The sequence below is a fragment of the Mobula birostris genome, chromosome 12 (genome assembly GCF_030028105.1).
Source record: "Mobula birostris isolate sMobBir1 chromosome 12, sMobBir1.hap1, whole genome shotgun sequence".
NCBI lineage: Eukaryota > Metazoa > Chordata > Chondrichthyes > Myliobatiformes > Myliobatidae > Mobula > Mobula birostris.
Window position 1 is genome coordinate 87276642 of NC_092381.1, and position 12724 is coordinate 87289365.

The following is a 12724-nucleotide window of genomic DNA, read 5'->3' on the forward strand; positions in this document are numbered from 1 at the left end:
CATCAACAAACAGGAAACAGCCTACACTGACACCTTTCAAATCATTGTCGAGTTCTTCAATCAGAATTGTTTGAAGAAATCCCTGCCCAATTATCATCAGCATGTCGCCTGCAGGACCAGGGATCCCAACACACTCGACCACTGTTATACAGGCCGATCTTCACTAATCCAGCACCACTGGGACCTGAGGAGTGCCGGATTAGTGAAAATGCCAAATTACAGAAGGATCACATTAAGTATAATCAGTGTCAGATTATCGAAGGAACCGGATTACAGGTAGTCGGATTAGTGAAGGTCGACCTGTACTACAGTTAGGAAGGCCTTCTGTTCCATCCCTAGACTGCATTTCAGGCAATCTGATTATTTGGCTATCCTCATCCTCCCTGCATATAGACAGAGATGAAAGAGCAAGGCTTCAGAAGTAAGGACAATGAAGATGGAGGCAGTGGAGTAGCTACGGGATTCCTTCAAATTGGTGCACTGGGCTATGTTCAAGGACTCATCTACACCACAGTTATCACAGACTTTATACAGTTGTAAATGAGTTTGTCCCTACAAAGTCATTGAGAGTCTTCCCTAACCAAAAGCCTGAGACTATGAAATCTGCAGTCTGCTACAGGCCAGATCAGTGGTACTTAGGTCATTTTGGCGACCAAGTAGAATACAAGAGGTCGAGATACGATCTCCAAAAAGCCATCTCATGTGCAAAGCGGCAATTCCAGATTAAATTTGAATTACTGAAGAATGCTCGACAGTTGTGGCAGGCTTGAATGCTATCACCTCCTACAAAGGGAAACAATGCAGCATAGGTAACAACAAGGTTGGGCTCCAAGGTGAGTTCAGTGACACTTATGCTTACTTTGACCCATTTTGGAGACACCTTCATGAACTCCCAGTGCATCTGATGATCCTGTGATTTCAGAATCTTGAGGCCGATGTAAGAGCATCCTTCAGGTGGGTGAACCTGCAGAAAACATCCTGCCCAGATGAAATACCTGACCAAGTACTAAACACTGGTGCTGATCAACTGGCTGGAGTGTTCACAAATTTCTTTAACTCTAGCTTCGTTCTGAGGTAACCATGTGCTTCAGGCAAGCTTCAATTATACTGGTGCCTAAGAAGAAAGTGGTAATCTCCCTCATGGACTATCTCCCAATAGCACTTGCATCCACTGTGATGAAATGTTTTGAGAAGTTGGTAATGAAACATATCAACTTCTGCCTAAGAAGCGACTTGGATCCATTCCAATTTGCCTACCGTCACAACATATCAACAGCATTGACTCTTCACTCAATGCTGGAACATCTGGACAGCAAAGGTGCATACATCAGGATGCTCTACATTGACTACAGTGTGGCGTTCAATACTATCATCCCCTCAAAATTAATAAATAATCTTCAAGACCTAAGCCTTGATACCTCTTTGTGTAAATGGATCTTTGATTTCCTCACTGGCAGACCCTAGTCAGTTTGGATTAGCAACAACATCTCCTCCACAATCTCCATCAGCACGGGTGCATCACAAGTTGTGTGCTTAGACCCCTGCTTTAATCATTTTACATTTATGACCATGTGAACGAGCACAGCTCCAATGCGATAAGTTTGATGACACCACTGTCGCTGGCTGAACCAAAGGTGGTGACAAAGAAGGAGAGAAATTGAAAATCTGGCTAGGTGGTACCATAACAGCAACCTCTTAATGCCAGCAAGACCAAGGAGCTGATTATTGACATCATTAGGAGGAAACCGGATGTCCATGAGCCAGTCCTCATCGGGGGATCAGAGGTGGAGAGGGTCAGCAACTTTAAATTCCTCGATGCTATCACTTCAGAGGATCAGTCCTCAGTCCAGTACACAAGTGCCATTGCAAAGAGAGCACTGCAATGCCTCTACTTCCTTAGAAATTTGCAAAAATTTAGCATGTCATCTAAAATTTTGACAAACTTTTATAGATGTGTGATGGAGAGTATATTGACTCTTCACATCACAGTCTGGTATAGAAACGCCAATGTCCTTGAATGGAAAAGCCTACAAAAAGTGGTGGATACAGCCCAGTCCATCATGGGTAAAGCCCTCTCCACCATTGAGCACATCTATGCCAGGAAGGCAGCATTGATCATCAATGACTCCCACCACCCAGGCCATGCTCTGCTCTCACTGCTGCCATCAGGAAGAAGGTACAGGAGCCTCAGGACTCACACCACCAGGTTCTGGAACAGTTATTACTCATCAACTATCAAGCTCTTGAAACAGAGTGGATAACTTCACTCTACTTTACTCACCTCATTAGTGAACTGTTCCCACAAACTATGGACTCAGTTTCTAGGACTCTATAACTCAATTCCTTGATTGAGGTATATATATATACACACACACACACACACACACACACACACACACAAAAGGGATGATTGATAAGTTCGTGGCCTAAGGTAGAAGGAGTCAATTTTAGAAAACCTAGCACATTTATTTTTCAACATAGTCCCCTCCTGCATGTACACACTTAGTCCAGCGGTTGTGCAGCATACGGATCCCTTCTTTGTAGAAGTGGTCCACAGCAGGGCTGATTGATAAGTTCGTGGCCTGGGGTAGAAGGATATCAATTATTAACTTCAAACTTTCTGCATAATCACTCAAAAAGTTGAACTGCACATGCATGTCACGAGAGTGTCGTGGACCTCCAGGTGGTCCACAGCAGAGGTGATTGATAAGTTTGTGGCCTAAGGTAGAAAGTGATGAGTTATACAGCTCTCGTTACATGCATGTGCAGTTCAACTGTTTTAGTGAAAATGCAGAAAGTTTGAAGTTAATAACCCATCTCCTTCTACCTTAGGCCACGAACTTATCAATCACCCCCACTGTGGACCACTTCTGGAGGTCCAAGCTGCCGACTTCTACAAAAAGGGATCTGTATGCTCCACGGCTGCTAGACTAAGTGTGTAAATGTAGGAAAAATAAATGTGCTAGAATTGACTCCTTCTACCTTAGGCCGCAAACTTAATGAATCACCCCCCATATATTTATTTATTTATGTATGTATGTATGTATGTATGTATTTATTTATTTGGTTTCTCCCTCTCTTGTATTTGCATAGTTTGTTGTCTTTTGCACTTTGTTTGCCCTTCCTATTAGGGGCAGTTTTTCATTGATTCCATTGTGTTTCTTGTATTTATTGAGTATGCCCACAAAATAATCAGTCTCAGGGTTGTATATGATAACATGTGTGCTTTGAGAATGACTTTACTTTGAACTCTGAAGAATCTGGGTGGTGTTGACATCCATATGAGAGAAAATCGATTACTAGGAAATAATTGGGATTATTCTGAGAGCCATCATAGACTCACTGGGACAGATAACTGTTTTCCATATCATAAGAAAATATAAAAAAGTAACACCACCCTATTAATGTATTATCATCTCTTAGCATTCCCTTTTGTATATACATCAATATATACTGTATATGATGCCCAGAGTAATAGTTCAAATGATGGGGTCTGTGCAGTCCCCGGATAGGACTTTGTTCCTACTGAATTGTCAACCTTTACAGGAGTATTTTAAAAGCAAAAACAACCACAGATACTGGAAACTTTTGGAATACTAGACATGTAGGATCTGTGGAGAGAGTGACTGCTTCTCAAATCCGGAAATGTGAGAAAGTTATGTTGTAAACTACAGAAAATAAGAGATGTGGGAAGAACAAAAAAGAGATTCAGCCCAGTACATCATGAGTAAAAACCTCCCAGCCATTGAGCACATCTACATGAAATGCTGTCACAGGAATGCAACATCCATCATCAGCTATCCCCACCACCCAGGCCATGCTCTTTTCTCACTGCTGCTATCAGGTAGAAGGCACAAAAGGCTCCGGACTCGCACCACCAGGTTCAAGAACAGTTACTACCCCACAACCATCTGGGTCTTGAGCAAAAAGAGATTTCTATACTCACTTGCCCATTCATTAAGATGTTTCTACAACAAATGATTTCTCTTTAAGGACTCTATATCTTGTTATTTCATGTTCTTGTTGTTTATTGCTATTTATTTATATTTGCATTTGCACAGTTTGTTGTCTTCTACATTCTACTCAATCTTTCATTGATCCTGTTATAGTTACTGCTCTATAGATTTGCTGAGTATGCCTGCAGGAAAATGAATCTCAGGGTTGTAAATGGTGAGACATACTCTATGTACTTTAATAATAAAAGTTACTTTGGACTTTGAACTTTAGAACATCTTCAATGGGGAAACCAAAACTGAGTGATACATCCTTTTGATATCATCTAAGTGAAGGAAATGATAAGCAGAATCAGGTCTATTGTCATTGACATCAGTCGTGAAATGTGCTTTTTTGTAGCAGCAGTACAGTGCAGGCATACCAAATTGCTATGTTACAATAAATGAATAAATTAAAAATGCTAAAAGAGGAATAGCGAGGTAGTGTTCATGGACGATTCAAAAATCTGATGGCTGAAAGGAAGAAGCTGTTCCTAAAATACTGAGGTCTTGGGTCTTCAGGCTCCTGTACCCCGCCCCCCCCCACCACCCCCTTGGCTGTCAGTAATGGTAAGAGAGCTTTTCCTGGGTGGGTGGGTCCTTAATGATGGATGCCACCTTCTGGAGACACTGCCTATTGAAGCTGTTCTCAGTGGTGGGGAGCCTTGTGCTTGAGAGGGGCTGACTGCGTCTCTGATCCCATACATTGGAGCCTCTGTGCCAGATTATGATGTGACTAGTCAGAGTGCTGTCCATGTACTTCTTAGAAATTTGCTAGAGACCTTGGTGACATACAAAATCTCCTCAAGCTCCTAAAAAAGTATAGCCACTGGTATGCCGTCTTCATGAATGCATCAATATGGTGAACCCAGGACAGATCCTCTGAGATGTTGACACCCAGGAACTTGAAACTGCTCATCAATTCCATTGCTAACTCCTCAGTGGTTTGTGTTCTCCAGACTTCGCCTTCCGGAAGTGCACAATCAGTTGCTTGGTCTTCCTGACATTGAGTGCAAGGTTGTGGTTGTGACACCACTCAACTGGCCGACCTATTTTTCTTATTATTCAAGAATGCACTTGAATGTTTGTTATTAGAGTTGCACAAGACTTTCAACCCACCTTATCTATGGTAAACATCAAGTATCTGTGTATACTAATCCAATTTACTACCACTTGGTCCATACGCTACTGTGCCTTGGTGATGCTATTGTTCCTCCAAATGCTATTTAAATATTGTGAAAGTTCTTGCCCCCACCACTTTATCAGGCAGTGTGTCCCAGATTTCTACCACTATCTGAATGAAAAGAATTTTTCTCAGATCTCCTCTAAACCTCTTTCTCATCACTTTAAACCTATGTCCTGTCATCCAATAAGCTTCTGTCAAGCAATATTTCTTGCCCTCTACCCTATTTATCCCTCTCATAATTTTATATACCTACAAGAAGTCATTCTGCCCTTCCCCACTACCACCTCCTCTGCTGCAAGGAAAACAGGGCCCAGAGTATCTATCCTTATTGTAACTGAAACATTCCACCTCAGGCAGCCTACGGTTGAATCTCCTTTAGACCCTCTACAATGTAATTGTGTCCTTCCTGTTGCTGCTGTGGCCTAACCAATGCTTTGTAAAGTTGTACCAAGGCCTCCCTTGTCCTGGCTGGGCACCAGGCTAGCATAGCAGATAGTGTTACGTTATTGCAGCTCGGGGCATCGGAGTTTAGAGCTCAATTCTGTAAGAAAGTTTATGCGTTCTTCCTGTATGCGCCTGGGTTTCCTATGGGTGCTCAAGGTTACTCCCACAGTCCAAAGATATTCTGGTTAGAATCAGAATCAGGAGTATAATCACTGTCATATATTATGAAATTTATTATGCAGCAGCAGTGCATTGCAATAGGTAATAAAAAATGACATCTTACAATTATATTTATATATATATATATATATATATAAAAAAAAATAAGATAGTGCAAAAAGAGGGCATAAAATAGTGAGGTAGTGTACTTGGATTCATTGTCCATTGGAAATCTGATGGCAGAGGGGAAAAAGCTGGTACTTATATGTTGACTATGTATCATTAGGCTCTTGTGTCTCCTCCTCCTTAAAGTCACAATGAAAAGAGGGCATGTCTTGGGTGATGAGGGTCCTGAATGATGAATGCCGGTTTTTTGAGGCATTGCCTTTTGGAGATGGCCTTGATACTAGACAGCCTAGTGCCCATGATGGAGCTGGCTAAGTTTATAATTTTCTGCAGCTTTTTCTGATCCTGTGCAGTGGCCCCTCTATACCAGAAGATGATGTAACCAGTTAGAACGTTCTCCATGATACAGCTGTAAAAATATGTGACCATCTTGGTGACATACTGAGTCTCCTCAAATTCCTAATGAAATATAGCTACTGCCATGCCTTCTTTGTAATTGCATCAATATTTTGGACCTGGGATAGATCCTCAGAGATGTTGACACCCAGGAATTTAGAACTGACCATCCTTTCCACTGCTAATCCCTCATTAAGGACTGGTGTATGTTTCCTCGACTTCCCCTTCCTGAAGTCCACAATGAATTCCTTGGTCTTAAAAACGTTGAGTGCAAGGTTATTGTTGTGACACCACTCAACCAGCTGATCTATTGCACACCTGTATGCCTTCTCATCACCATCTGAAATTCTGCCAACAATAGTCGTGTCATTGCCAAATTTGTAGATGGCATTTAAAGTGCGCCAGTGTTGATTGTAAGTGAGCAGAAGATGTTATTTCTTATCTGCACTTCCTGATAAGGAAGCCAAGTATCCAGTTGAAGAGGGAGGCACAGAGGCTTAGGTTTGGAGCTTGTTGACTAGTACTCTTGAGTATGAACCTGAGGGGGACCAATGTCCTTGCAGGCAGGTTTGCTGGAGCTTTTGGGAAGGGTTTAAACTAAGTTGACAAGGTGATGGGAACCAGAGCGATAGGACTGTAGATGGGGCAGTTAATATACAAGTCGATGCAGTGTGTAGTGAGACTGTGAGGATGGCGGCAAAATCGAAAAGGATAATGAATGCAGAAATGAAGGTATTATATTTGGATGCTTATGGTAGATGATTTTACAACACTGTTAGAGATTGGAGACATGATATTGTGGACATCACTGAGACGTGGCTGAAAGAAGATTTGTATCGAGAGGACAAGCAGGTAGGCAGAGGAGATGGTAAAAAATGAAATCAAATCCTTAGAAGGAGGTGACATAGGATCAGAAGATGTAGAATCTTTGTGCTTAGAGTTAAGAAACTACAAGGGCAAAAAGACCCTGATGAGAGTTATATACAGGCCCCCGAACAACAGCCAAGGGTTGCTGGGCAGCGTATCTTAGTGGGCTGGAAGAGCCTGTTCTGCGCTGTATCTATCAATCAATCAATAAATAAAATGCAAACAACCTATATACTTGCACCACCCTATCTCCCTGTGTTGTTACCTGCCATCTTCAGAGATCTGTGAACTTGTACGCCATGGTCCCTAGGCTCTGCCATTCACGGGATATGGCTCCCAAAATGTATCACTTCACACTTGCCAGGATTTAATTCCATTTGCCATTGTCCTGCCCGATTTGTGATAGTTGATGAATATCATTCTGCAACCTATGGCTATCCTCCTCACTCTCAACAACACCTCCAATTTTCATATCATTTGCGGATTTACTAATTTTGCTTCTTACACTGATATCCAAACTGTATTTACAAACAGCAAGGGTTCCAACACTGATACCTGTGATACACCACTGGCTGAAGCTCCCAATCATGAAAGCAACCTTCCACTATCACCCTTTGTCTCATATTACCATAACAGTTTGCCAACTTATTTTAAAACAGATACTGTATGCTTTGGATCAGTTTCTTCAGCCGAGCTGATTGTCAGGCCAGTCATCCCATTCTGCTCTCGAATCTTTGATCTCAGAACCCCACCCTTACTGTTGGTCCCAAAACATAGCCATTCTCCACTTGGCCCCTTGACAACACACAATCCCTGACCTTTTGTGTCTTACCGGACTGTTAATCAAGGGAGGAAGTAAGTAATAACTTACAATGTTGCATCATTTTCAGTATAACTATACCAGGGGTGTTCTGTAGTCTTAAACATCAAATCAAATCAAATTTAATTGTCACTCAAACCATACATGGATAGAGCCGAACAAGACAATGTTCTTCTGGGGCCAAGGTGCAAAAACATACACACGCATTCAAATTAGCAAGAAAGGGAAGGAAAAAAGAACATAGTCCATAAGAAACCACATTTTTAATCCAAGACCCTGAGAGATAAGTCCTGCAAATTGATGGTTCCGGGCAGTCCAGCCTATAATTCCACCAAATCAACACTGGAGGGCAGCACCGATGAGTGAGGCCACCCCTAACTGTATAAAAACACATTTAACAAAGAAGAAAGCACCTTTGGTTGTCCCCCAAGAGGCCGCTGTGTGTATGTGCACCACCATCTTACCGGAAGAACATCTGGGCTTAACCCTGCCCAGCTAAAATTAACAAATGAATAAAACATAGTCTGCATCAGGCATCATTTAAATTGTAATTTTTGCAGCTTTGGAATATTATGTTAAATTTCTGGTTTCATTAGATATAGTAACATTTATAATTGTTCTATATTTATATCAAAATATATTTATTATCAAAGTATATTTTCTTTTTACATTCCTGTCTTCTTATGGACAGTTTATATCAACATATTATATATTTCACTCCTGATTTTCTCATATGTAATGGATCTACATTTCTTTAGGTAATTTGCTGCAGTTTTTTTTTGCAGAACTTTGTGCTGATGGATAACAGAATGATTTATCATTTATTATACACCTAAATTGATGGTGTGCACTGACAATTGTTGTCTAACCCAACAAATGTTTGTGATACACAAAATGCCGAGGAACTCAGTAAGTCGGGCAGCACCTAGAGAGTTGATGTTTGGGCCAAGACCCTTCATCAGAACTGAAAAGAAAGGGGGCAAAAGCCAAAATAAGAAGGTGAGGCAAGAGGAAGGCATACAAGCTGTCAGGTGATAGGTGAAACCAGGTGAGGGTGTAGGTGGGGAGGGGCGATGATGTAAGTTGGGACGAGTAAGGTGGATGAGGTTAAGAGGAAGGAAGCTAATAGAAGGGGATGGGCAGATGAGGAGAAGAGAAGGGGTGAGAGAGTAAACAGAATCAGGAATGGAAAAAGAAGAGAAGAGAGTGGAGGGAGAAATTGCCCGAATTTAGATAAATCAATGTTCATGCCATCAGGTGAGAGGCTACTCAGATAGAATATGAGGTGTTGCTGCTCCAGCATGAGTGTGGCCTTATCGTAGTATTAAAAGAGGCAATGGACCCTCTATAGATGCTGTCTGACTTGCTGAGTTCCTCCAGCATTTTGTGTTTGTTGTTCAACATCTCCAGTATCTCTTGTGTTTAAGCTTTTGTGATGCTAATTAGCCTTTCCTTATATCTCCAGATAAACTTTGGTCATGCAAAATACTTAGGAACTACTTCAGTATATATTTTAGACTTCAAATGGACATAAGTTTCACTGTTACTATTATTAATACAATCATTGGACACAATGTTTTTAACTCTTAGTAAATTATGTTGTTATTTAGAAAGTTCTTTTTTTTTAACCCATTTTTCCTGTTAAATTAAACTACATTGATTTAAAAAGCCAGTTACAATTAATTTCCATATTAATCTCTTAACAATAATACAATTTGCATTGAAGTAATATCTTTCATATACAGGTCGACCTTCACTAATCCAACTACCTGTAATCTAGTTCCTTCGATAATCCGGCACTGATTATGCTTAATGTGATCCTTCTGTAATTCAGCATTTTCACTAATCCGGCACTCCTCAGGTCCCGGCGGTACCAGATTAGTGAAGGTTGACCTGTAGTAAAATGTGGCAGTATTAAACAGCTGGTCAGAAGCTTGGTCAAAGAGGTGGATTTCAAAGACTGCTTTTAAAGGAGGAAGGGGGGATGTTGTGAATTTGAGCTGTGAATTCTCAATTCTTTATGACTCAAGGCAGAACTGAATTAGTGCAGCAAATAAAATCAGGATGTGCAGAGGAAATCAGAACTCTTGAATGTTTTACAAGGTCTTGACTGAAGTGTTGACAGTCTACTTCCCTCCATAGATGCCGTCTGACCCACTGAGTTCCTCCAGTTTTTTGTGTGTTGCATCAGATTTCAGAATCTATAATCTCTTGTGTCTCCCTTTGAATGTATGTGATGTGGAAGGTAATTACAGAGACAGGCTAAAGACATCAGCAAGGAACCAATTCACACTTTAATTTTTACTGATCAGTTATTAAATTTTGCCTGACACCGGCCCCCTAGGCCTGAGTTGATGTAGTAGTAGTAGTAGTATTAAATTTAGAAGCCTGGCAGTATTTAAGAGCCTATTTAAATAAATTAAATTGTTCAAGGGTAAGATCAGTTCTGACAGAATGAGAAAGAAAATAATGAGCCTAAAATATGTGAAAAGCTAGATAAAATAATTTCTACTGTAAATGTGATATTTATTTTACAACTTATTCTCAGATTAATTTATTTAATGGTCAGAGTCTGATGTTGGGTGTTGTTAATGCTATGCAGAGGAATTTATGGACGTGAGCTTATATTTTGTTAGTTGAACAGTTTAAAATGGACTACTATTTATAAATAATATACAATCTACCTGTGGACTTTTACAACAACAGCACTTTAATGTGCTTTACAACATGATTTGCAGGTAAAATACATAACTCTATTTTACTTTATTATACTATTCTAATCAGTGCAAGCTGATTCCAAATAAGTTGGTTCCAAATAAGGTAAAAACCAAATAAATCTGTGGTAGAATAGTGATAAACTAATCTCTGACCCCAGTTTTAATAACTGAGCTTTTTGACAAAATGACTTTTAAAAATGTGTATATATGTGTTTAAAGGTGTGTGTTAAGAGAACAAGTAGGGACATATTACTGAACCTACGATAACTGTGAAATATTTTAATAAATTGGTTTATTATTGTCTCATGTACTGTGGTACAGTAAGAAACTTGTCTTGCCTACTGCCCATACAGATCAATTCATACAATGTGCACTGAGGTAGTATAAGGGAAAAGAAGAACAGCATGCAAAGTAAAGAGAAAGTGTACTGCAGGTAAACAGTAAGATGCAAAGTCACAAAGAAGTAGATTGTGAGATCAACAGTCCATCTTATTGTTCTAGGGAAACATTCAATAGCCCTAGGACAGTGGGATAGAAGTTGTCCTTGAGCCTTTGAGGTTCACCCTCGTTCATATGATGACATTGAATTCCTCTGTAAAGGCAATCTAGTAATTGAGTTTCTTCCTATGAGCAAGGATTTATCATTTGCCCTTTTGTCATCCCCCTTAATCACACAATACAGTCTCTTATATTTCCAGTAAAATGGGTATTTGGTATCACCCTACCAACTTGGCACACTATTCCCATCTGACTCCAGTTATCCCATGTTGGTTATTAATGATATCTATCAGTCATTCATTATCATTAAGCATTTGTAATCTGCACTTTTTTCTTCAATAAATGATGATGGATAGTCATTAAAAAATCATATCTATTAATGGGAACTGTTAGTGAAAATATATTCAGGAGAGTGAGGGTCATCGTAGACATGCGATTGATATCCAGCAAAATCCCATGTGTATTATTCTTGAAGCTGCACTAATTCAGGCAAGTGAAAAATCTTCTTTCACATAGTTTGCTTGTGCCTTGTAGAGACTTTAGCTAGTCGGGAAGTGAGTCACCCACTTCGAAAAACTTAAGCTGTGATCTATCCTTGCAGCTCATGTCTTTTTGATTGTTTGATTTAATTGTTTGTTGAGTGGTGACCCCTCCCTCCACTGAAGCTGGAGGTCTCAGCAATGGTAATATAGTTAAACATCAAAGTTAGACATTGAATGACACTTGTGTGGCACAACTTTTACTTGCAATTTAAAGCTCATGCTTATTGTCTACATTTCATATAGGAGCTTACTTAGTGCTCAGTTACCCTCATCCTCACCCTCATTACCATTCTGATTACACTATTGCTGATCCCGAAGGAGTCACTTCCTTACCTTTTGAAGTGTTATTTTATTAAAAATGACAAATTTTCTGCAGAAAAAAATTGGAGATTCTTTCACTTCAATCATTTTATAGTTTTTGACTATGTCAATGAAACATAATAGATACTCACCCCCCTTCTCTTTGTCTGTTTGCAGCTTCTGCCTGTGAATTTGCTGATATTGTAGAGTTATTACTGAATTCTGGTGCGGATCCTACGATTCAGGATGGGGAAGGTTGCCTGCCTGAAGAGGTGACTGACTCCAAAGACATCTCACAAATGTTGCGACAGTATGTTTCATCTAAAGGCTGACACCATTGTCAGTTGTCTGACTCCAAATGAACAGCATGGGAACAAAACGTATTGAAGTGTATTTCATGGTCATTATTACTTAACTATCTGCAATAATAAATGGTTATTCATGGTTGCAGTGTTATGCTTTCTTCTGGTTATTTTCTTGAGCAAATATTGTGCACTTCAAATTAAACAGACCAAAATCAGAGTTTTAATGCATGAGAACTTGAAAGTAATATTAAGCAATTTTTAGTTCAGTATGAATGGGAAACACTTCATTCTGGCACCTTAATGGTCAGCGGCTGGAACAGTTTCTTTACAGGAAGAGAATTTTGTAAAATTTAGGGAAAAAAGGAAAAGGTT

At 39.9% G+C, this 12724-nt stretch overlaps 1 protein-coding gene across 2 annotated transcripts in view; it reads left to right on the top strand.

The window, feature by feature from the left end:
• The window catches only part of acbd6 (acyl-CoA binding domain containing 6), a 215730-nt gene extending 203243 nt beyond the window's left edge, over window positions 1-12487 (top strand). For both annotated transcript variants that reach the window (XM_072274298.1, XM_072274299.1), the window contains one exon: window positions 12225-12487. In XM_072274298.1, coding sequence (XP_072130399.1) covers window positions 12225-12379 — 155 coding nt within the window. In that variant the 3' untranslated portion in view covers window positions 12380-12487. The remainder of the gene's footprint in view (window positions 1-12224) is intronic.
• The last annotated feature ends 237 nt before the right edge of the window (window positions 12488-12724 follow it).